Source organism: Crocodylus siamensis, chromosome 1 (genome assembly GCF_052110815.1).
Source record: "Crocodylus siamensis isolate JL-2025a chromosome 1, ASM5211081v1, whole genome shotgun sequence".
In the NCBI taxonomy this organism is placed as follows: Eukaryota; Metazoa; Chordata; order Crocodylia; family Crocodylidae; genus Crocodylus; species Crocodylus siamensis.
In genome coordinates, this window is record NC_143395.1 from 153,157,288 (window position 1) to 153,178,818 (window position 21,531).

At 51.5% G+C, this 21,531-nt stretch overlaps 2 protein-coding genes across 3 annotated transcripts; one reads left to right on the top strand and one right to left on the bottom strand.

Moving 5' to 3' along the window:
* Positions 1 to 984: 984 nt before the first annotated feature.
* Positions 985 to 14,611, bottom strand: GTPBP2 (GTP binding protein 2). 2 transcript variants are annotated; one of them, XM_090046144.1, is made up of 12 exons: positions 14,355 to 14,611; positions 10,924 to 10,950; positions 10,020 to 10,207; positions 9,517 to 9,625; positions 8,699 to 8,896; positions 8,081 to 8,255; positions 7,540 to 7,759; positions 6,935 to 7,070; positions 6,458 to 6,516; positions 5,362 to 5,533; positions 3,989 to 4,153; positions 985 to 3,523 (listed from the first exon to the last, which is right to left on the bottom strand). In XM_090046144.1, the coding sequence occupies exons 1-12, from the start codon at positions 14,526 to 14,528 to the stop codon at positions 3,326 to 3,328; spliced, it is 1,821 nt and encodes a 606-aa protein (XP_089902270.1). In that variant the 5' UTR covers positions 14,529 to 14,611; the 3' UTR covers positions 985 to 3,325. The 2 variants fall into 2 exon arrangements, with proteins under 2 accessions (XP_089902270.1, XP_089902278.1); XM_090046152.1 differs by having other exon boundaries at positions 10,020 to 10,204; positions 14,355 to 14,610.
* A 3,284-nt stretch (positions 14,612 to 17,895) lies between these two features.
* MAD2L1BP (MAD2L1 binding protein) lies at positions 17,896 to 20,411 on the top strand. The gene is made up of 2 exons (XM_090046178.1): positions 17,896 to 18,227; positions 19,873 to 20,411. Exons 1-2 carry the CDS (start codon positions 17,982 to 17,984, stop codon positions 20,401 to 20,403), a joined length of 777 nt encoding a protein of 258 aa, XP_089902304.1. The 5' UTR covers positions 17,896 to 17,981; the 3' UTR covers positions 20,404 to 20,411.
* The last annotated feature ends 1,120 nt before the right edge of the window (positions 20,412 to 21,531 follow it).

The following is a 21,531-nucleotide window of genomic DNA, read 5'->3' on the forward strand; positions in this document are numbered from 1 at the left end:
AGAGGGGGGAAGGGAAGAGTCTACTGTTGAGTATAGATAGCCAGCACTAGCAGGAACAGTATTTGCATGATTATTTCCATCCCGGTACCATACTGGTTACTGGCTTTGTCTGAGCCCTGGCCTGTTTCCTGTCAGGGAACAGCTGCTTTCCCTCAGTCAGCTGCAGCTTTCATACCTGCCCTCTAGGTTTAGGGTACAGAGCTTTCTGTCCCATAACTATCTACACTGACCTGTGGAAGGGGCTCACCATCATTGTACATCTTGAGTTTAGAAATGGGGATTTCTCAGCTGTCCTGGGAGTAGCAATTACAACCCTATTGATAAGATTGCATTACTTTCTTGTGACAGCAGCAGGTTGCTGCAGGACAACCAGGAAACAAAACTGACTGTGTATGGCACCAGCCAAGCTGGCTGACATGCAAAAAAAAAAGTAAACAGGATGAGTAAGGAAAAAGGCAATGCAACCTTTCAACCCAACAGAGCTGGGTTCAACTCTGCTCTCAAGGAAGGGAAGTGGTAATGAGTCCCTTAAAATGCAAGACAAGCTGGTTTCCAGTCTTGTTGGAGGCTGAGGGAAAGACTCCTTCCACAAATACTGGAACTATTTCAGAACGAAACTACCAGTTAAGCTGAGGCTATGGGGAGTGACCCTTTAATTAGGGCCTGAAGTAACATGTGCATGGCCACTCAGCACTGTGGGTACAGTAAGATCAGCCTGTTGCAGCAGGAACTGCTGAGCTCAGGGTGACGTGGCTGAGTCATCTTAACCATGGGTGGCTAAGGCCTGATAAACAGGCGGCACAAGCTTGTAAACAGCAGTGTACGCGCATTCTTTCCACAGCCCCAGACTGTATTTATAGGGCCGAGCACAGGAAGGGGGTGGAGGACAGCTTTTTTAAGCTGTGACCTAGCAACAAGGTCATTTCTGCAAAAGGCTGCAAGGTTCGGAAAGCTCTCCCCACCTCCACCACTCAGCCAGCGCACTCTCAATAAAACATTTTTATTCTGTACATTATATATAGAGATGCCAAAGAAATGGGCACTATCTCCCAGCATGAGAAATCCAAGACAACACAACAGTGAGGTATGAAAAGCATGGCACCAAGAACAGTTACACCACACAGGAATAAAGGACAGGACAGGGGGGAAAAGTGCTCATCCAAGGAAGAAACAGCACCTTAAGGATGTGTCTGTGCTGGAGGCTATGTCAAGGGCACTGCAGGCAACAGGGAGACAGAGCCCCACCTTGGGCAATGCTTACACTGACAGTAGCACCAGAGGGAAGTTCTTGCTGGTAGTTGGGGCCCTGTCCTCCCTAAAAGCATATATAAGGGCAAAAACACTGCACTGGGACTCAGCCAGCTACCAGGGCTGAAAGGGAAAAGCCCCCTGCTTTAATGAATCTCAGCCAATAAAGCAGCCACATCCATATGTGAAGGGGAAAGAGAGGAGCCCCCTTGCCCCAGCTGGAAGCAAGTTTGTGCTTCCAAGAGTCAGTTCCCTGCCCCTCCAAGGGAATGGGCAGCACCTGCTCTGTGTTAGCAGGCCTGCCCAAGCCGGGAGGATTCAATCAGTACAGTGGATTGGGAAGGAAGGCACTTCCCCTTAACCCTTCTTGGTAGAACAAACCACCGATCTTCTTCCTCTCCCCCCTTCAAAACTGCTAGCCATTTTGCAGGCTGCAGGCAGAGAGCTCCCCACCTCCAGAGGACACACAGCTACAAGGGCAGAGCTGGTGGTGAGGAAACTGATCTAGAGCAGCTCATTGGAGTGGTAAGCTCAGCCATTCAGTCTTACCTCCACAGACTGTGGTGGCAGCCCCAGCAAGAAGAAAACCCAGAGCATGAGGCAGCAGTGGCATCTGCCCCCAGGTTGTTTGAGGGGCACCTGCCTGAGAGCATCTGATCTGCATCACAGGGAGCAAAACACTAGCTCCCTTCTTTCTCCTTAACACCACCTGCAGACCCTACCTAGCCCGGCTGTCCATGTCTCCTTACACAGCATGCTAGCTGCAGGTAGTGTTCCAGCCAACCAGCCTGGCTGAAGTCACCAAGAAAATCAGGAGCCTTATGTATAGCAATATAGCCTCCATTGCACTCTCCAGGCTGCCCCTCACCAGTGCTCAGCACTTGTTACCTGAAGGACACAAGTGGGGAAGTACATAGCCAGAGTGGAGGGGGACAGGATCATGCTGGTTTCTACCTGCTTCTTCAGTGACCACAGGCTCACACTAGCTCCCCTCCAACACAGTCTCCATGGCAGACACAAGGAAGGAAGTTCCCTCTACTTGGCCAAGAAGGAGAGCAAAAGTATCACTGCAGCAGTTGCTGTTAAAATTGCATCCAATGGTAGAAGTCACTGTGTGTTGTGCTGCTAACTGCCCACTAGGCTTCTTAAATATTAAGGCAAGTCCCCAGAGAGCGAGCTAGGCTGGGGCACAGTCTGACTGCAAAAAATCCACTGCAAATCACTGCTGTTAAACTCCAAAAGACACCTGCAAGTATAAGCACAGGCTGTGGCTAGCCTCAGTGAGCAGAAGAGACAGGTGTAAAATCTGGCTTCATGCTGCCTTTAGCAGGCCAACTGCACTGGGCTGTGTGGACCTCCCACATGACAAAAGCAATAGGCAGAAGTCACCCCACCAGGTGAGGGCTAGTCCAGGGAGGTGTTTCCCCCAAGGTGACACACACAGGAAGAGACGAAACTCTAAGCAGGAGTCCTGAAAACTCAGCACAGAAGGGAATGAGGACTGGCTTAAAACCAACCAAAAATCAAAGGGTTAAAAAGTGTCCTGAAAGCAATTTGAGAGGCGTTCTTTTTGTTTGTGAGTCGATGTGTAACCCAGCCCCTGCTGTAGGTGGCAAGGCTTGCTCCTGCCCCTACCCAAAGGTCTATGCCCCGTGGGGAAAACAGTACGACGACAAGGCGCAATGTTTGGAGAGCCAGAATGGGGCTGATCTTTCTGTATGGCAGGGGCAGGTTCCCTTCACTGCCAGTCATTCACTTCAGGAGCTTTGCTTTGCATAAGCCAGTAACTTTCCAAATGAGACAAAGCCAGGACTCGCCTGCCCAAGTCTACCGCTGGTCTATTTTCAGAGATGGCAGGTTAATGAAAACAGCAGGCAATGCAAAGACATGCTTCATTTGTCCCACGAAGGGCACTGAATGCAAGAAAATCTCCTGGGCTCCATCTTGCAACACGGAGGAGAGAAACCCATGCTAGAACTGGGTAGCAGCAGCTCCTGGCAGCACCTGAAGAGCTGGGGGAGCTCCCATCAGACTCCCCAATGGTTGGTGTCTGGAGAGTGCTCCCACTGAAAGGTAGTCAGAAGCTCAGCCCTCCTGTCCCCAGGGTTTCCTCTAAGCTGTTCTCTTTGGTGGTGATGCCTTGAAGGTCGGTGACATGCCCAATGCCTTTGGTGACTCCTTCCCGGAAGAGCAGCTTGGCTCCAATTTTCAAGTACTCAGGGTGTTTGATAAACCTGAAACGAACGACAGCCTTCTCCCCTGTTCGAAGCTTGTCCTGAGGGAGAGACAGGGCAATCAGTCACGACAATACAAACAGGAGTATGACCTTTACCCCTGCATTGGCGGGCACTGGGAAACAGGGATGGTTACAAGATCCCTCCATTCCCCAGTCACCCACCATTTACACTGCCACAGCCTGAGTCCCTCCCACTGTAAGGGGAACCTGGGACAAAAATTGATTCTCTTCAAGTGAGGATTGGAGAAGGGGTTACTTCCCTATCCTGTCCTGCTGATGCTTTCCCCAGTGATTCCAGCAGACCATCTGCAAAGTGAAGAGGCAGCTTCTCAGGAGAGGAAAGGAAGAACCTGACCAAGTCCACTGGCTTTAGCAGGGATAAGCAGTGAGTTCAAATCTATGATTGTGATAGCCAGGACATCCTAACCCACTTCTCTTTCTGCCTGAAGGTTCTAACAACACTAAGGAATCCTGGCAACACCTACTCCCTAGTTGGGAGCTCACCTTCCCATGAATCTTCTCCACAATGGCAGTCTGCCGCACATTCCCCACGTGCACAGTCACCTGGAATCCTTTCCTGAAAGTTGTGGCGTGGAAAAGCAGTACGATCTCAGCTTCAAAGACTGAGCAGATGGTGGGGTTCATCTCTGGGCTCACCATCACCATGCCCTGCGTGACAGCCCCAAACCCAAAACTCAGGTTATCAGAGAACAGCCCCTTCTTGCCCTGAATCCCATGGCCTTTAACTTGCCATAATCTCTTCCTTGCTTTGGGGCTCAGCCCCAACCGAGCCCCTGAAAATCTACAAAGATGCATGGATGCATGCCCAAGCCTGTTGTCACAACCACTTGAAACAGATTTTAGGGTGGTGGTTGTAGGCTTGGAGTTGGGGTGAATGTTTCTCATGTGTATCCCAAATCCCTTCCCAGCAAGTAGGAGGGCTCTGAGAAAGCGTAATAACCTCCAACCTTGCCTGCTTAAGGTCTCGGTCGCTGACCCCATCATTCCTTGACCACTGAGGAGCTGAGTGGCAGCTCCTAGAGCAGGAATTTTCAACCTTTTTTAATAGTTTCATAGTTGGTAGGGTTGGAAGGGACCTAAGTAGATCATCTAGTCTGACCCCGTGCCATGGGCAGGAGAGAATGCTGGGGTCAAATGACTCCAGCAAGGTGGCTGTCTAGCCTCCTTCTGAAGACCTGCAGGGTAGGGGCAAGCACTACTTCCCTTGGAAGTTGGTTCCAGCTGCTAGCTGCCCTGACAGCAAAGTAGTACCTCCTGATATCTAGCCTGAATCTACCCTCAGTCAATTTATGGCCGTTGTTCCTTGTTACCCCCAGTAGTGCTCAGGCGAACAGGGACTCTCCCATTGCCTGCTGGTTTCCCTTGGCAAGTTTATAGGCGGCCACCAGATCCCCCCTCAGCCTTCTGTTGTGGAGGCTGAACAGGTTCTGGTCCTGTAGCCTCTCCTCATAGGGCCTACCCTGCTGCCCCCTGATCATGCAAGTGGCCCTCCTCTGAATGCTCTTGATGCTGTCCACATCCCTCCCGAAGTGCGGTGCCCAGAACTGGATGCAGTACTCTAACTCCAATAAGTGTACCCCTGGCGGATGGACGTGGAGCAGTGGAGAAGGAGAGGCTCATGTCCAGATGCAGAATGGCAGCAGTGTGGGGTGGTGGAAGTGGCCACTACATGTGAGCTTCCCCCCACCCTCCCATGTCTGGCCAGGTGGGCAGCACCTGTGCAGCCTGCAAAGGGGCGCCGCTACCCTTGCTCTCCCCCTCCCCTTTTGCTCCTGGGAAGCAGTGTCGCAGGGTGGTGGGTGGAAGCATACCCCTGGTTGACACCCCCTGTCCTAGAGGATGGGAACAAGACTCACCTTGCGTAGCAGGGACCGGTCAAAGGACCCAAGGGCCAAGGTAGCAGCCTGTCCTGCCCGGAGCACACGACATGCTGAACGGTTCCGCTGGATGCTACACACCTTCAGCTGGAGGAACTTGCCATCGTCAGTAGGGCCAACCACCAGGTTCTCCCCCTCTCTGCAGATCCCACTGCAGAGGGCATAAGAGCAGGGCACATTTTAACCGTTTCACACAAGGAAAGTGACACTCAGAGAAGTCAATCCACAGCCTCTTCAAATCTCACTACAGGGCAGTTTGCTTGGGCTCCTGCTCCAGGGTCTGCCCAAGTAATCAACGCTGGCAACGTGGGAGTCAGAATTTCTCAAAGCAATCAATGCCACCCCCTGTTCCTCTGTGGCAGGTATGCTGATGCTCAGATTCCAAGGATCTGGTCCTGAGATATAGACACCCCACCTCCTCCTTGCGCTCTGTTGCTTCCACTGGAATGCAGGGAATTTAGCACCGACTGTGGATCAGTTTATCTAGGATCCTTGAGAGATGGACCAGCAGACCCAATCTTGATCAGGAGACCAACAGTAAGAACATTCCCCTTGGTTTGTGCAGAGGCAACACACAGCAAACACTGCTCTCATCAAGGATAGGGTTATGGTCCTGCTGCTCTTCTCCAAGCTACCCTACTACCCAAGGCAGGACTTTGGAGTCCAGTGAAAGTGCTACCTCAGGAGGCCAACCAAGCACCAGCCACTGCCCTGAGGGCAGAGCAGCTTCCACGCTGGATCTTTTGTGCTCTGGCCACCCACCAATCATCTTTCAGTTTCCTTCATGTAAGGTGGTCTCCTCATGCCTGCAGGTGCAGCTAGCTGCTCAGGATTCTCACCAGTGCCTGTCTCCTAGAACAATACTTGCTCCTAAGCTCATCCCTACACTGCTCCTCATCTCACCCAGCGATGGGTATTAAGGCAGCTTGACCTACACTGTCCTGGCAGTGCAGGATGGATCAAATCCCCTGCAAGATCAGTACTGGTCATACCACATCACCCTCACCATGCCCAAAGCCTAGCCCTGTGCGTTGTTTTTGTTTTTGTTTTTTTTTATACGAAGAGCAGCACTCACCTTGATAGCGTTCCTCCCACAACAGTCCCCACCTCAGGCACTGTGTAGATCTCATCCACCTACAGTAACAAGAGCAAGCTCCTTAGTCACTGGGCAACAGGGAAAGCAACCACAGTCATCCACCTACCACAGGCTGCAGGAAGGCTCCTTTCTTCAGGGTACCAAAGTGTGCATCAGAGATTTCATCAACCCCTACACCTCCCCATTTTAAAGCACCCCAGACTTAAGAAATGGACACAAAATCTGACTTTATTCAGATATGGTCAATGCATCTCCTCACTGGAGTTAAGCTGGGGACCCAACTGTCTGATAGGCTTTTAGCATGAGTACAAGCTGGGTCTCTGTTTTCAATTCCCTTGTTACTTGTCCAGCAGCTAAGAACTTTTGCTACCCCAGGTCCAGGGGACCCTCTGCCTGGCTTGAGCCACCACAGTGGTAAGCACAGTGTAATAACCTGAAGGGAACACTCTTACATACCTGGAACTCTGTGAGCTGTTGCATCAACTCCTCCTGCTCTTTGCTGTTGGTCAGAGGAGGAAGGATGTTGAGGAAAACTTTCAAGAGATCCAGGTTCTCCCCAGAAACGCTGGACAGAGTGAAGATGGGGGTGATGCTGCCAAACAGACAGAGAGAAATGAGGTAGGGGTACAATGCAGCTGCAGAACCCACCCTGGGGAACGGTATTGTAAATAACTAACCCCACCCAGGGGAGGGAACATGGGCTAGCAGTGATCCCACCTACCCACAAAGGGTTCAAGCCAGCCCATCTGCATCCAATCAATTCAAGTTTCCTCATAGGAACATTGTCTCCTAGATAATACAAGAATACATTCATCCCACTATTGGTCATTGGCTCTTGCTGTGCGTGTCCAGAACAGGCCTCAGAGAAGGAACGTGAATGAGGATAATGACACAAAATCTAGGGAGGGGACAGGTGGATAATTTCAGAGGTGTTTATTTCAGCTAATGCCTCCTAAAAAGGTGGTCTCCTCTTGCATCTTTGTGGAGCGAGGAATACCCCAAGGAGTTCAGACTAAGCTGACTGACCACAACCCTTGCAAGAAAGGATGAAGGTCCCTTACTTGGGAGACTGTGCAAACTGCTGTGCTGCTGTAACAGCATCGTCATCCGAGTTCACCAACAAGGGGAGCTTGTTGCAGCCTGGCTGCTTCAGGATGCGCTCCAGCTGCTTCACAGTCCGTTCCACAGTGGATTTTGAACACAAGTCCACTTTACTGATGACGATGAAGAACGGTACCTTGAGGGCCATGGCCAGGCCCAGGTGCTCCCGCGTTGTACCTGCTACAAGAGATCAGTGAGAGCTCAGCTAAAAGTAACAGGAACCAAAATCACTTGCTTGCAGGATGCCTTTGTCTCCCAGGCCAGAAAGCTCGCCAGGGATGAAAATGGAACCTACAATTTATCCAATCTGCTCAGCTTCTGGGTAATGGGAAGAGGGCAGGATTTTTTTAAGCATCACCCTAGACAGAAAGACAAGGCCTCTCCCTAAGAACCCCGAGTGTTTCTTCCAGAGCCAAGAATTAGTCAGAAAACAGCCATCCAGATGGCACAGGGCAAGATGGGGGCAGTAGGAGGATTTCAGGCAGGCTGGGACATACTTACCGATGCCAGTGTTGGCACTCACCACCAGCATAGCAAAGTCCGGGCAGTAGCTGGTGAGGCCAAAGATGGTGGTTTTCAGGTACTTGTGGTGGCCAGCCAGGTCAATGAAGGTGATCATCTTGGAGGAACTCTCACAGATTTCTTCTGCGGTTCGTGAGTCACTGTAGTTCACTACCTAGTGAGGAAGAGAAACCAGAGGCTGAGGGAGGGACATGGAAAAGAAAAGGGAGCTGCCAACCCCAACTCCACCTAAGCAGAAACAAGTGCCAGAAAGAACTTGAGGGCTGGCATTTGGAAAGAGACCAGGCCCAACAGACCTCAAAATGCTATGGCTGCACTATAAGGTCAACCTCAGAGCTGCTCTTCTGGAAGCGGAGGCAGGATACTAGAAAGTATGTCTGTTCCACCTGGACAAGCAGCACCTCAGCTGCATCATTCCTAACCCCTACTGCACCAACAGGGCATGCAGGACTAGACATCTGTTCCTTTCCTTATCACCAGTGGATCAGCCACAGTCCCTTCAGGTGCAGCGGCCAGAAGCAACAAGCCAGGAGATCCATGCTTCCCCGCTCTCTAATGTAACTGATCTGGTTCCTTTCTCCTCACTGCCACCCTTACCTCTCCTTTGCTGTTGAAGCCCAGGATCTCAAAGCTGATGCTGGATGTTCTTCCTGACTGAATTTCATGGAGATGCCGGAAAAGGTTGAGGCGAGCTCTGCCCCGCCCATTATCCAGCTCACCCTGCGTGAGGACACCCAGCAGGGTTGACTTCCCCGAGTCCACGTTCCCCAACACAGCCACTCGCAGGTCTAGGAACTAAAGGAACGAGACTGAGAAAAATCACAGGGGAACCTGTCCCCTTTGGACAGGGACTCCACTCATATAGACAGGTGGCATGTGTTCACCAGATGTCAGCAGAGGCATGCCCTACAGGCTCCCTGAAGGGTAGCCAAGAGGGATTGTACTGCACAGCAATCTCTGGCTGCTGATTTAGATTTGATCCCTAGCCCATGGTGTCATGGGACAGAGTTTGTCACAGCACACTGCTGTGATGGCACATATTGGCCTACAACATCACAAAAGGAAGTTCACGTACATGCTTGGTGTGACAGACATTCTTTGCCATGGCCTGATCTCCAAAAGGCCCACTGCCATGGAGGTGCAAGTCTTCATCATCTCACTCCCTGACCCAGCCAACCCCCACTACTTGGAGTGGGTTGTAACTGATCCCCTCCAGATGAAGGAGGGTCTCATGATCCCACTCTGGCCGTACGGCACACGAAAGTGTGCCTTACGAACTATTCTGGAGGGAGGTGCCTCCAGGGGAAAGATTCCTATCTCTTCCCAACAGAAAACCTCTTAAACAGAGCCTGGCAGTTTCCATTACCAAAGGGTCTCCAAGACAAGGAGAACAGCCCAGTCAAAGGGCCCCATACCTGCTGGTTATCAGGAACCTTCCGGACAAGGACCTCCGTTATCTTCCTGGGAATGTCGCTGTCATAATCTACCTCGCGCTCCCGCAGGACGGTGATGTCAGCGCCGACCCTGCAAAGGGGGCAGGAGGGACTGGTCACTGCAAGATTGGCCCTTCAGGGAATCACCTTCCCAGGGAACCACAGGGGAATTCAGAGCAAAACTCAACCTGCCAGGGAGATTAACAACTGTGAGCAACAGAAACCTGTGCAGAAACGTAACACTTTCAGCCATAGTGCTCTTTAGCAGCAAAGACCACAGGTCCTCATCTGGGGTCCTCTCTGGTTATGAAGGACATTGACTAGGGGGAATTTCCTTGATCTGTAGGCTTTGTGGAGGTGGCAGGACAGCCACCAGATCTGCAAGGGCTCTAGTGGTGCTGGGGGCAGAGCTGGGTTTTCCTAAGCTGGAGAACATCTGAACCACTTGGCTACAGGGAAGATAGAGCTCCTGAGGAGATGCGTACTTTTCAGCCATGCGGCGCAGAGTCTTGAGGGAAGCACGCATCTCCTCCTCTGACAGGCCCACCAGCAGCCCATTGTCCTCCACACCAATCTGATATACAGCCTCGCCCCGGCCTTCCTGCAGCCGCCACTTCATCTGCGTCACTAGGTGCTCAAAGCGATACTGCGAGGGGTTCACCAGCTTCAGCTGCTTGAGGGAAAGAGCAGTTATGATCATGGCCTGCACTGGAAGGGATCCCACCTCCCAGGGGAAACAACTCCCTAATCCTCCACTGTGAAGCAACAGCCCCTCCTGCAGACTTGCCCCTAGGAAACACACTCCAAATTAGTGCCTGAAGAGCCAGGGGTAAAGGAAAAATGGGATTACAGGTAGCTGCATATATCAAGAGCAGAATGTTTCAAGCACCTTGCAGACTGCAGCTGTGGACTAGAATAGAGAGTTGGCACCCTAGGGCCAACATGGCCTCTACCACATTTGTAATGGCTTCAATAGCTGAGAATGGTGGGACAGCTCTGCAGTGTGGCTGGAAGAGCCATAACTGGCATCAGTAGCTCTGTCTTTCTAAGGACGGAATATGGCTGAGACAGCTCTCAGAAGAAGCAAAGTGCACTCTGATCACTTGACTGCTCCAGTCACGTGAGTGCCCATACACAGCGTAGCTCTACGGGACTTCGTATTGCATGAAATCTAGGATTCAGTCTATTCTACATCAACCCATACCACTGAATTCAGAGAGTCCAAAGCTACGTAGATAGTGTAGTCTACTTGTCTTCTTGCACCTCCTCCCCAGGGCAGGTTTCCTGGGGTGTACCAGGACACGTCCCTTACATACTGCCTTTGTTCATTTAATCTCCCATGAGCTCCAGATTAGGGAGTATCCTCTCTGCAACCCCCAAAGGACTCACCTTGTACTCAATGTTCCCATCTTCTGCCTGGTAAAGAACAAAACAAGATATGTGTGTTAATAACCTTCTGTGCCACCAAGGCACCTTCTGCAGATACTTTTCCCCACCCACCGGACTGCCCTCACACCATGAGCCTGCACACTGATGCAGATGGCCTTGGGGGAAAATATAATCAGCAGTCAAGCAGCATTAGGGCTCTTCATGTTACTTCAGAAAGAAAACATACAACGTTCAGCACCCACAATACATTGCACCCTCTTTGGCCAGAGCTGCAGGGCTCACTTGGGTGCTCCCCTGAAACTGCCCAGACACATGCTGCCGTTGTCTGTCTGGTAACAATCAGCTGGGATGTTCTCTTGTGAACGCTGGGAGTCTAAGTGAGCAGCGTGTAAAGGCATTAGCCAATCTGTATGGTGACAGCCAAGACCCTTCTGAAAGTAACAAGAGATCACTATCTCCAAAACAGCCCTGCCCTATAGGGGTGAATGAAGAGGACTCGTTCTCCATGGCACAGTCAATTCCTGGTGCCACTGCTGAGGTGACAAGTGGTAAAGCAGGTGACTTTCTATAAAACAGACAGAAATCCTCCCCCTACTCCATTTTATTTTACAAAGGCCATTACATTACTGACAGGTATAACTTATATTTGCAGTTTGGCTAGACCTATTCAGGATCTGGTGATCTGGGGTAAAAGGTGCCATAACTCCCCTCCCCAGTGCTACACTATTCCAGTGCCTCCTCCGCTAGATCTGTACAAGAAGAACTGGTGATCTGGGACAGACACTCAGCCTCCTCCTTTTCCCTCCCCCACTCCAACACTGAGCCACGAAGGTTCCCATCCTTCCCACCTGCCTTGTACTGTTCTAACAACTGCTCCCAAGAATCACTCCAGCAGTGAACTGGCCTGCCAGAGACCATCAGCTCCTTGAGAGCAGTTCCTCCCATTTCCACTAAGTGCTTCTCTAACTAAATGAGGCACTAACATTTCTGGCTAGCCTGTAGGGAGGGGAGCAAGGTTCCACACAGCCATCAGGAAGCAAGCACTATTGATCAGCTTGTGATGAAACAAACTACTAACAGCTCCAGAGAAACAGACTGGAGTTGGAGCTCCTGTGGGTGCACAACTCAGAGGGGCTTCCCCAGGAGGCACTGCTGCCAAATCAGATTGCTGTAGCCAGGAATAGAAAAAAGAGCCACTAACTCATCAAGTCCACCCCAACCCCAGAAGGAAGGTGTGTCCAATATCAAATTCCATCTCCTACAGATCACCACCCAAGGGCAAAAGAAACAAGGCTGGTTCCTGTAGGGAGACAGAATCTCGAGATAAGGCAGTAAATCACTGATAGTTGTGCAGAGACTGACCCATGTGGATGTTTTTTGTGGTTTTGGAGGCAAGTTGCAGCACTGCCTTGTCGTCCTTCTCAAGAGATCATCTCTTTTCTTAGGGCACGGCTTCTCTGTCAGGGCAAGGTGCAGCCCTGCTCCCTGGCAGGTCTCCCTGCATTTTAGCTCAACTCCTAACCACACTGGTGGCTGCTGATGGCAGAGGGCAAAAGTAACTGGGGCCTGGGATTGACAGCTCTAGTTTTACAGGTGAAACTGCTCATAGAGGGAAAGGCATCAGTGTGAGGCTCCTATTTTTTACCCATTTAGTCACCTGCCTTACAACTGTGGGGAAGGCATAGTCTCCCAACATGGTACCGGTAGCTGTGCTGTCCTAACCAAGGGGTGTGTCTCATCTCCGAGCAGCTTATACAAACTACAGCAAAAAGTACAGACTTGCCCGGCAGTGGAGCATGAAGTTCTGCAGAGGAAAGGAAGCGATACCGAAACCTCCAGGGACTGGCTGTGCTATCCACTGACAGGTACAACCACCAAGGTGCCACAAAAGACAATGCTGTCCCTGGGAACAGACTATGGAGGTCCTAACTGAAGCTATAGGAAGCTACACCTTTCGATCCCCAAGCTCGAGAGCAAGGGCTCTGCCTTGCACAAAAATAGGTGCCCTCACTGCCATTCTGGGATTTTACACCTTCCTCAAGAGACAGCAGCAGTGCCGCCAGCCTGGCAAGCTCTGTGCTTCAAAAACAGGGGTTTCAGCCCCATGCCCTAGGGAATCGTCTGCACTTAAGAGACTACAATGCCCCCTTTCCAGGCCAAGCCCATGAAATGGGATGCCTCCTCTCTTGCTTTCCAGGTCTGAGTGGGGACCCTCTGCAGGCTGGCTCCCCCAAATCAGCAAATATAGAGGGAATCCCATTAGACCAGACCGGGTGGAGCAGCTGAGCCAGGAATGTGGGCCTAGGAGCTAGGGGTATGTTCCCACGCAATCTGGCAGATGAGATATCCACAAAAGATGGGAACAGGGCATTCAGGGTTGCATAAGGAACAACACTCATCCTTACGCAACCCAGTAACTATGAGGCTATAAGGTTTTCCCACCTACTGGCAGAAAGCCACGCACTGCTGTGCTGATGCCTGCACACTCCCGGCAGGGCATCTTCAGGTCAGGCAGGTCAAGGAGCAGTGCCATCTCAGACCCCAAAGGGCCAAGCCAAGCCACAATTCAGGCAGCATGGAACTGCATCTTAACACGTCCCACCACAATCATGGCAACTGAGCCAAGTTGCAGGGACTGCTTCCAGCCTGGTTAATCAAGAAAACCATCCACCTCAGTCCTCCATGCACCCAAGGCTGGAGCCGAGGGGCGAGGCTACAAGAGACAGAGGTCATGGGCACGGCAGGGCAGACTCTTTCTCTGCAGAAATCTACTGCTTAGGAGGCCACCTCTCAGCCAAGGTGAACCCTTCCCTGTGTGGCCTGCCCCAGCTCAGAGATAACGTGTCCACCACCTCATCACATGTCCTGCATCGCTGCCAGGGTCCCCTGCTCCCTCTGCTTGCCCACCGCTCTCAGGGCACTGCCCAGAATCAGCCAGGGGGGACGCCACCCCCATGAGGCTGCAAAAGACCTATGTGCACAGGTGCAGACACATGCACACACGTAGGCGTACATGCATGTACACACAGCAGTGCCTATACACACACACAACCCTGTGCCCACAGAAATGTGTGCACGCCTGTACCTGTGCATGCCTGTATACGCAGGTACACCAGGAAGAACACACACATGTACACACAGGCACACACATACAAGTGTGTGCACACATAGTAGTGCACCTATATGTGTATGTGCACATAGAAGTACACGCACATGCCCTCATACACACAGAAGCGTGCACATGTGTACACACACACACAAAAGTGCATGCACCTATGTATGTACACGCAAACACGAACAAGCGCACACCTCCAGGCGTGCACACGTCCACCCAAGGGGCACAGGCAAGCAGAAGCGCATGTACACATGCACACGTAAGGGCACACACACGCGTACGCGCGGAGGCACACGCAGGACAAGCCCACACGTACCTCGGGCGGCAGGTAGGGCGGGTTGTTGGCTTTGCCGCCCCGGCCGCGTCCGCCCTTCTTCTTCGCCTTGCAGCCGCCGCCGAGGCCCCCACGCCCGCGCAGGGCTCCCCCGCCGCCCCCCGGCGCCGCCGCCCTGCAGCAGCCGCCGAACAGCTCCGACACGCGCGAGTCCATCCCGCCCCTACGCCGGTCCAGGCCCGCAACGCACTGCACTGCCCGGCCCGCCCGGGCCCCGGCCCCGGCCCCGGCCCTGGCGTCAGAAACAGCCGCGGGGCATCACGGGACACCGAGTCTGCAACACCCCGCGCCAGACTACACCTCCCGGCATGCCCCGCGCGGCACACTGCCGCCAGCGCTCCCGGCAGGCCTCGCGGGAGCTGCAGTGACCAGGGTGGTCGCTCTCGGCGGTCCCCGCAGCCCGTCTGAGGCAGCGGCTCCGGCAGGCCTACAGTAGTCAGCATGTTCCGGGCACGCAGGCCGCCTGTAGGGCGGCGCCCGCTGTGCCAGGGATTTGATGGGAGGTGTAGTCCCGGGGTGGAAGGAAGCAGGCTGGCTCTAGCTGGCCTCTTGCCCACTTGCCTGGCCACTCGGGCTCCCGGGAGGTGGGAGTACGCTTGGGGTGGCAGAACAGTGCTGTACACTGTGCAGGCACACCCGCACCTCAGGCCCTGCACGTATCCCACAGCTTCAGGTATCCAGGTTGTAGCCCTGTTAGTCTAGAGGAAAAAGCAATCGGGACTCGTAGTACAGATGATATCTTTTATTAGACCAACAAGTTTTTGCAATTAAAGATTTTTTTTCCCCTCAAAAATCTTGTTGATCTAATAAAGGATATCATCTCTACTACAAGTCCTGATTGCTTTCTCCTACAGCTTCAGACATATGGCTGTGTAGAAATACAGAGGGACACGGCTCAGGCAGACCCTGGACACAGGCACTTCATGATCACAAGAGGGTTTCATGCTCCAGGTGAGAGGTTTGGGGCCAAGAATGTCCTGGCATCTCTTCCAACCCTTGCCTCTGCCACTGACTCACAGCAGGGCCTCAGTCATATCACTTGGCCTGGCTACTGCTTGGATTGAATTTCAGCAGATCTCATTTTTTCAGCTGCCAAACAGGGAGGACAAGTATCTGCTGTCCTGGCGATACTCTTTTAATGAGTGTTTGCACAGTGCTGCTCAGGGCGTTGCTGACAGGACTAGAAATGGTCTCACACAACCGCACAGGACCTACTGAACTATAGCTCCCATCTGGCTGTGACATCTGGACCTGTTCCTTTTCCCCGCTCTTTTTACCTTAAAGATCATGCCCAATGATCTTGGGAGGGATGCTTTGTTTGCAAACACAGCTGACTGCAACCACACCCTCTCATTGCAGTTTTGCTCCTCTTCCTCCTCCTCCTTCAGGATTGATCTGTTAAGGTTGGTGGTAACCTGTCTACCCCCCAAAGGAAGATCAGCAGTCTCTGCCCCCCCGTCTAGGCACAGCTCAGGTGGGGTCATCAGTTGCGTGCAACAGCAGCCTAGGCACAAAAACGGCATGTCACTCTCATGGCTGCAACATTCCAGCTGTATCTTGTAAGATACTAGCACCATAATTGCCACAACTAATTAAAATAATGGGCGGGATAAAAAAAGAGACAATAAGAGGAATCTCAGTACGTAGCAGGAGGATCCAAGCGTAGCTAAGAGATGGCTGCAGAATCCAGCGATCCTGCCTAGATCCTCTCAGCCACATGGCTACACATGGATTTTAAGTCTCACAACATATTTTTATAGGCAGGAGCGTAGGTGCCAAATTTATTTTTTCTAGGGACGGGGGAGATAAGATGATGGACATCTGATGGTGAAAAGTTTTATGCATTCCAGGCGACAGACTTCTTCATGAGAGGGGCCTGGGGGGCCCTCAGGCCCCCACATGCTTAGCACCAGGCCAGGAGTCCATATAAGACCTGAAAACACCCCGGTGAAAGCCATATAATGCAATCCTAGTCTCCACTTGTGTTTCTTCACCCACTGAATCTAGGCACAATGACTTAGTCCAATACCTTTTAACCCTGGCATGAACAAAAACTGCATTTGGCCACACCACAGATCAAGGCAAAAGGTGATGAGTAGGATGACCATATGTCTCATTTTAGCTGGGACAGTCCCAGATTTCAGGGGCTGGTCCTGACTGGCCGTTGAGAAATGGGTGTCCCAAAAACATACGGGCTTGGGACGCAGTCTGGGCAGGAGTCGGGGTGGCATGGAGTGATTTACAGGTGGGCAGGCAGTCATTGTTGGCATGGTGACCCACTCCTGCCAACTTGTGAAAGCACGGGGAGGGGTGATTTCCCAGATGATGTCCGGCATTTCCTTATGGTCAGTCTAGTCAGGGGGTCTCACTAAGCACAGCAAGTGGGGTCCACAATGACATCTTTTCTGCAGACAACCTTTGTACCTGGAGAGTAGCCCAGTGAAAGATTCAGGGCCAGTGTTGTTTTGGTCTGTGGTCTGCAATATCTTAGAGGGTGCGAGTGGAGCATCCTCTAACCTACCATTTGCTTTTTTTTCTTTTTAAATGTCCATGTCCATGTCCACTCGGCAGCTCCTCTAAGGCCCCTGCTACGCATTACCTATAGTACATAGTAAACAGGTGAATCACACAATACATTCACACTGGCCTTTGCACTTAAGGCAGGCCATAAGAGCAAAGGACTTATCACATCGTTAACATGAATTGTGCCACAAATGTCAACTGGCCACACATGCAAAATCATTACCACTGGATAAGCATGACTCTGGTTATAAAAAGGAGCCAACCAGCTCTACAGTCAGTGCTTGGAAATGCATCACCACTCTTTTAGGGCCCTGCTATGGGTTGGAATGAGAGCTGGACAGCAACCGGCATGGACTAGGGGCCCATTTCCAAGCACTAATTGAATGGCTGGCTCCTGCTGCAGCCAGAGGGTCATTTTTCTCACAAGCTAATGACTTGGCACCAGAGGCACTGAGCATGAGGGCTGCGGGCCCCAGACCCCTGGGGAAAAGGGCTGAAATGTGTAAAACTTTCCACAAGTATATCGTCTTTGGCCCACCCCAGCATTGCCAACGCTCATGATTTTTGGCATTGCATGCAGAAAGGTGAAAAACGTGGCTCTTTCTTTTATGGACATTTATCTATATGGCTAAAAGAAAGAGCTCCGTTTTTCACATTCCCGAAGTGTCGATTTTAAGAACAAGGTCAAAAACCCTGAGAGTTGGCAATCCTGCCACCCCCCGCGAAAATAAAAGTCAGTGCCTATGCTTGGCACGTGTGGCTGGTCTACACCTACTAGGCGCTTGACGAAGTGATAAACGTCACGTGTATCTGGACGCCGGAGCTCGCTTCTCTCCGGCTTTCATTAAGGCACTGAAGGGCGGGGACAGCCCAAAACGTCACCGCCGCATCACTAGAACGCTCCGCCCCCGTGCCCGGCAGAGACCCCGCCCCCCGGGCCCGCAGCCGGGCGCTGACGCTATGCCCCGCACTAAGATGGCGGCCGCCCACTCCTTTCCGCCGAGAAACGGAAGGGCCGCGACTCCCATGATGCCTCGGGGTGGCGGCCATTCAAATCGGCGGCCTGGGCTGGTGGTGGGGTAGGGAATGGCGATGCCGGGCAGGGCGGGGCGGGCTTGTGGCAGCGACGTCTCCCTGCCCCTGCCCCTGCCCCTGCCCCTTGCAGGCGAGCCGGGCTCGGTGTCGGTGGTGTTCCCGGGCGCGGTGACGCGCGAGGGCTGCTGCCGCTTTGCCTGCGAGCTGCTCAAGCACGTGCTGCACCAGCGTCACCAGCTGCCCCTGCCCTACGAGCAGCTGGCCCACTTCTGCTCCCGCGCCGCGCCGCCGCCGCCGGTAAGTGCCCACCCCCACCGCACGGGCTCACACACGGATGGGCGAACAGACACAGGCACAGGCACCCCCCGACACGCACCCACCCACCCCAGGGCTGCTGGATTGCTGTCTGGGTGGGGCAGAGGCCCCTGGGGCCTATTGCATTTATTGCATAATTCTGTTGGTGACTCGCATCCTAAATGCAGCTGGGCTCCTAGTGCAAAGCTGTTATCCCACCCACCATAGGACTTTCCAGCTTATGCCAAGAGCTGCCTTGCCTGCTGTCAAGTTAGTGCTTAGAAATGGGTCATGAATCTTAGACTGAGCTTGGTTTCTATCTGGCTTTTGTTTGAATGTGTAGGAGGGCTCTTGGAGACTAGTGCTGTCAGGTCTTGCAAGAATTTTGTGACCTGGGAGTTGCTTTGTTGGAGGTAATTGCTTTGCAGGGCTGAGGCAAAGGAAGGGGTTTGGATCCTGAAGAAACTCAGGATGAAAAAGCCCAGAGGTTTGGCTCCGCTGTGCTGTGCTCTGCTCCTCTCCCCTCCAGGGTGCCCAACTGTCAGAGGCCCAACTGCCTTGTGCTGCTCTGAGAGCATTTAGTGCTGTGTCTTGTATCAAGACGCTCTTCTCCTTTTTCAGATTGTTTCAAGGTTTGTTAGTTAGCAGCATAAAACACCCATGGGGTTGTATTTGAGGCATGTCCTATCCTGTGAGGGGACACTGCCCTCAAGAGGATACAGGAAAACCCTCACTATTCGTAGTTTCAAATATTTGTGGTGCACCGAATATTCACCTTATTAGAGTGCAAATGCTGAATCCGCATCTTAAATACACTTGCAGAAAATCTTTGGGAGCTCTATGCTTGCTCCCACCGCCGCACTCCCATTGTCACCAGCGCAGCTGTGCCCCCCCCCCCAAGGGCACGTGCCGTTCATGAACGCAGTGCCATACTTGCAGGTTTTGCCATTCGTGAAGATACTGCTGTTGAAGATGGTTTAGTACTTCAGTATATTCTGGTTAAAGATGCTTCTAGTGATTTCCTCCAATTCAGTGTCACTTGGTTGGAAAAAATACTGCTTGAACACTTTTCTAAATGACTTAATAGAGTAAAGTTAGGCTTGATATGGGCTGTTATAACTTGAAGTGTAACTTTAAAAATAATCCATTTTTAAGAAAATCTAACTGGAAAAATGGTATCTTTTTATGTAAAATGGGGGAGGGGGGAGATCATTTACCTTAATGTATTTTTCTATTCTGACAAAAAATAATCCATCAGGTCTTCTGGTTCACAACCAGAATTATGCTTTGCGTTTGAATTAATAGAAAATGTTTTCTTTTTGTCTGCTTAAAAAAAAGAGCAGTCCCTGAAAGAACAGATCTAGTAGTAATCCCTGTATAATAGGGACCCCAGATCTTGAATAAGAAAATATTGTAGAATGTGTGTGGTATACAATAGGTTAGCTGCAGTGCAAAGCACCTCTTGTCTTTGATATGGCCAGTTCTAAACAAAGTTGCTTGTATTCCCTTTTTTAATAAGAACTTAAACTTTCTGAAGACCCCTAAAAAGTAAGGAGTGGGCTTGCTTTTTTTTTTTTTTTAATTTCAAACAGACATTAACAAAGACCTCCTGCCATTTGCTCAGAATGTACCAAATTCTTCCTTTCAGGTTGAAGATGTGATTACGAAACTGCATTCCACAGACTTGGGCAGCAAAAAGTGTCAGCAGGCATTAGTGGAGCTGGAGGGGCTGTTCCAGCACTTGGAAGCCATGTTCCGCCTGACTTTAGTCCCCCGGATCCTTATCCTGCTTGGAGGCAATGCCATGAATCCTAAGGAGCTCTATGAGATCAACTTGGAGGGCATCTGTGTGGGTAATGCTGAGGAGAGCCTTCAAACATCATCCTGTGTTCGTAAGCTCTTCCACTCGCTCTTCCTTGCAGATGTCTTCAGTGAATTACAGGCTCTCCCTGTCATGGGCACCACTGTCATGGTCCAAGGGCATCGTGACTGTGGCATTGACTGGTTCCGACCCAAGCTCAACTACAAAGTGCCAGCCCGAGGGAGGAAACTGACTGTCAACTTGTCTTGCAGTGAAGATAGCTGTACAAGTCCTTCTACCCACATGGGAATGACTTCTCCCTGGGAGGACTACATATGGTTCCAGGCACCAGTGACAGTCAGGGGTTTCCATGAATGACTTGTTGTACTGCATTTTAGTGGGGCTTTTAATAACTCTCTGGTGCTGCTTTACTTGACTTTTTATCAGACCTAACCACATATCATCCTCTCTTGCTTGAAGCCATTCTCCAGGGCATCTGCTACCTTCTGGCATCTGGACAATGTTCTGTTTTGCAGGGGGGTGGGAGTTGATTTTTTTTTTTGAACAATGTTTTACATTTCTCACTGCTACATTGTGAGAGGAAAATCCCTGTAGAGCATAGTTATGTCCACAGATGAAGGAAGGTGCCAGTTTTCTGGGGAACTGACTTGCAGCAGGCAAAACTGGCTAGTGGGTTAAAGCAACATTAACTCTTCTGCATCTTGACCAATCAACCAACCAATACTTGAAGTAGCTGTTTTGGAGAATTTTTTTCTCCAGGCTTATTGTGGTGCTTATGCAGTATTCCCTTTCTGCTGGCTGGCAAATCACTGTGCAATGTTAATAGGTGAATCTGGACTTTCACAATCAATGCTTAGAATGAATGATACAAGGAGGTAAATGCTATAGGTGGTCTTAGTAAGCACTCAGGAACTCTTACCTTATAGCAGGGTTGTCAGCTCATGGTCTGCAGGGCTGGATAAGGATTGCTGGATCAGGACTGACTCCCTGTGCCACATGCAGTACTTACAGTGCTAGGTTCAGCCTGTGCTTTGAGTGCAGCACTTGCTGCCGCAGAGCTTGCTGTGCACAGGCTGGACCCGTCAATGTTGCGTGCAGCACTGGGGTGGTGGTGGGGGTCTGTGGCGCAAGCTGCATGTGGTCCTTTGCTAGACCACCTCTGGAGCCAGTGCAGAAGCCAGTCTAGCCTTTGTGCTGCATACAGGGTATGCCCTGGACCAATAGCCTGTGTTGCATTCTATGCACACACAGCACTGAGTCCAGCTTATGTGCGAAATGCAGTATGCAGGGCCAGAGCCGGCATGTGCCCCATGCGGTGCATGTAGTTGGTCTGGATACCCACAGGCTGAATCATAAGCCTCCAAGGGCTGGATCAAGCCCATAGACCATATGTTTGACAACCCTGTCCTACACCATGGTCATATTATGAAGGAGAGTAGGGGCTGCTTAGGCATTTCCTGTAAAGTACAAATATACAATGCTGTA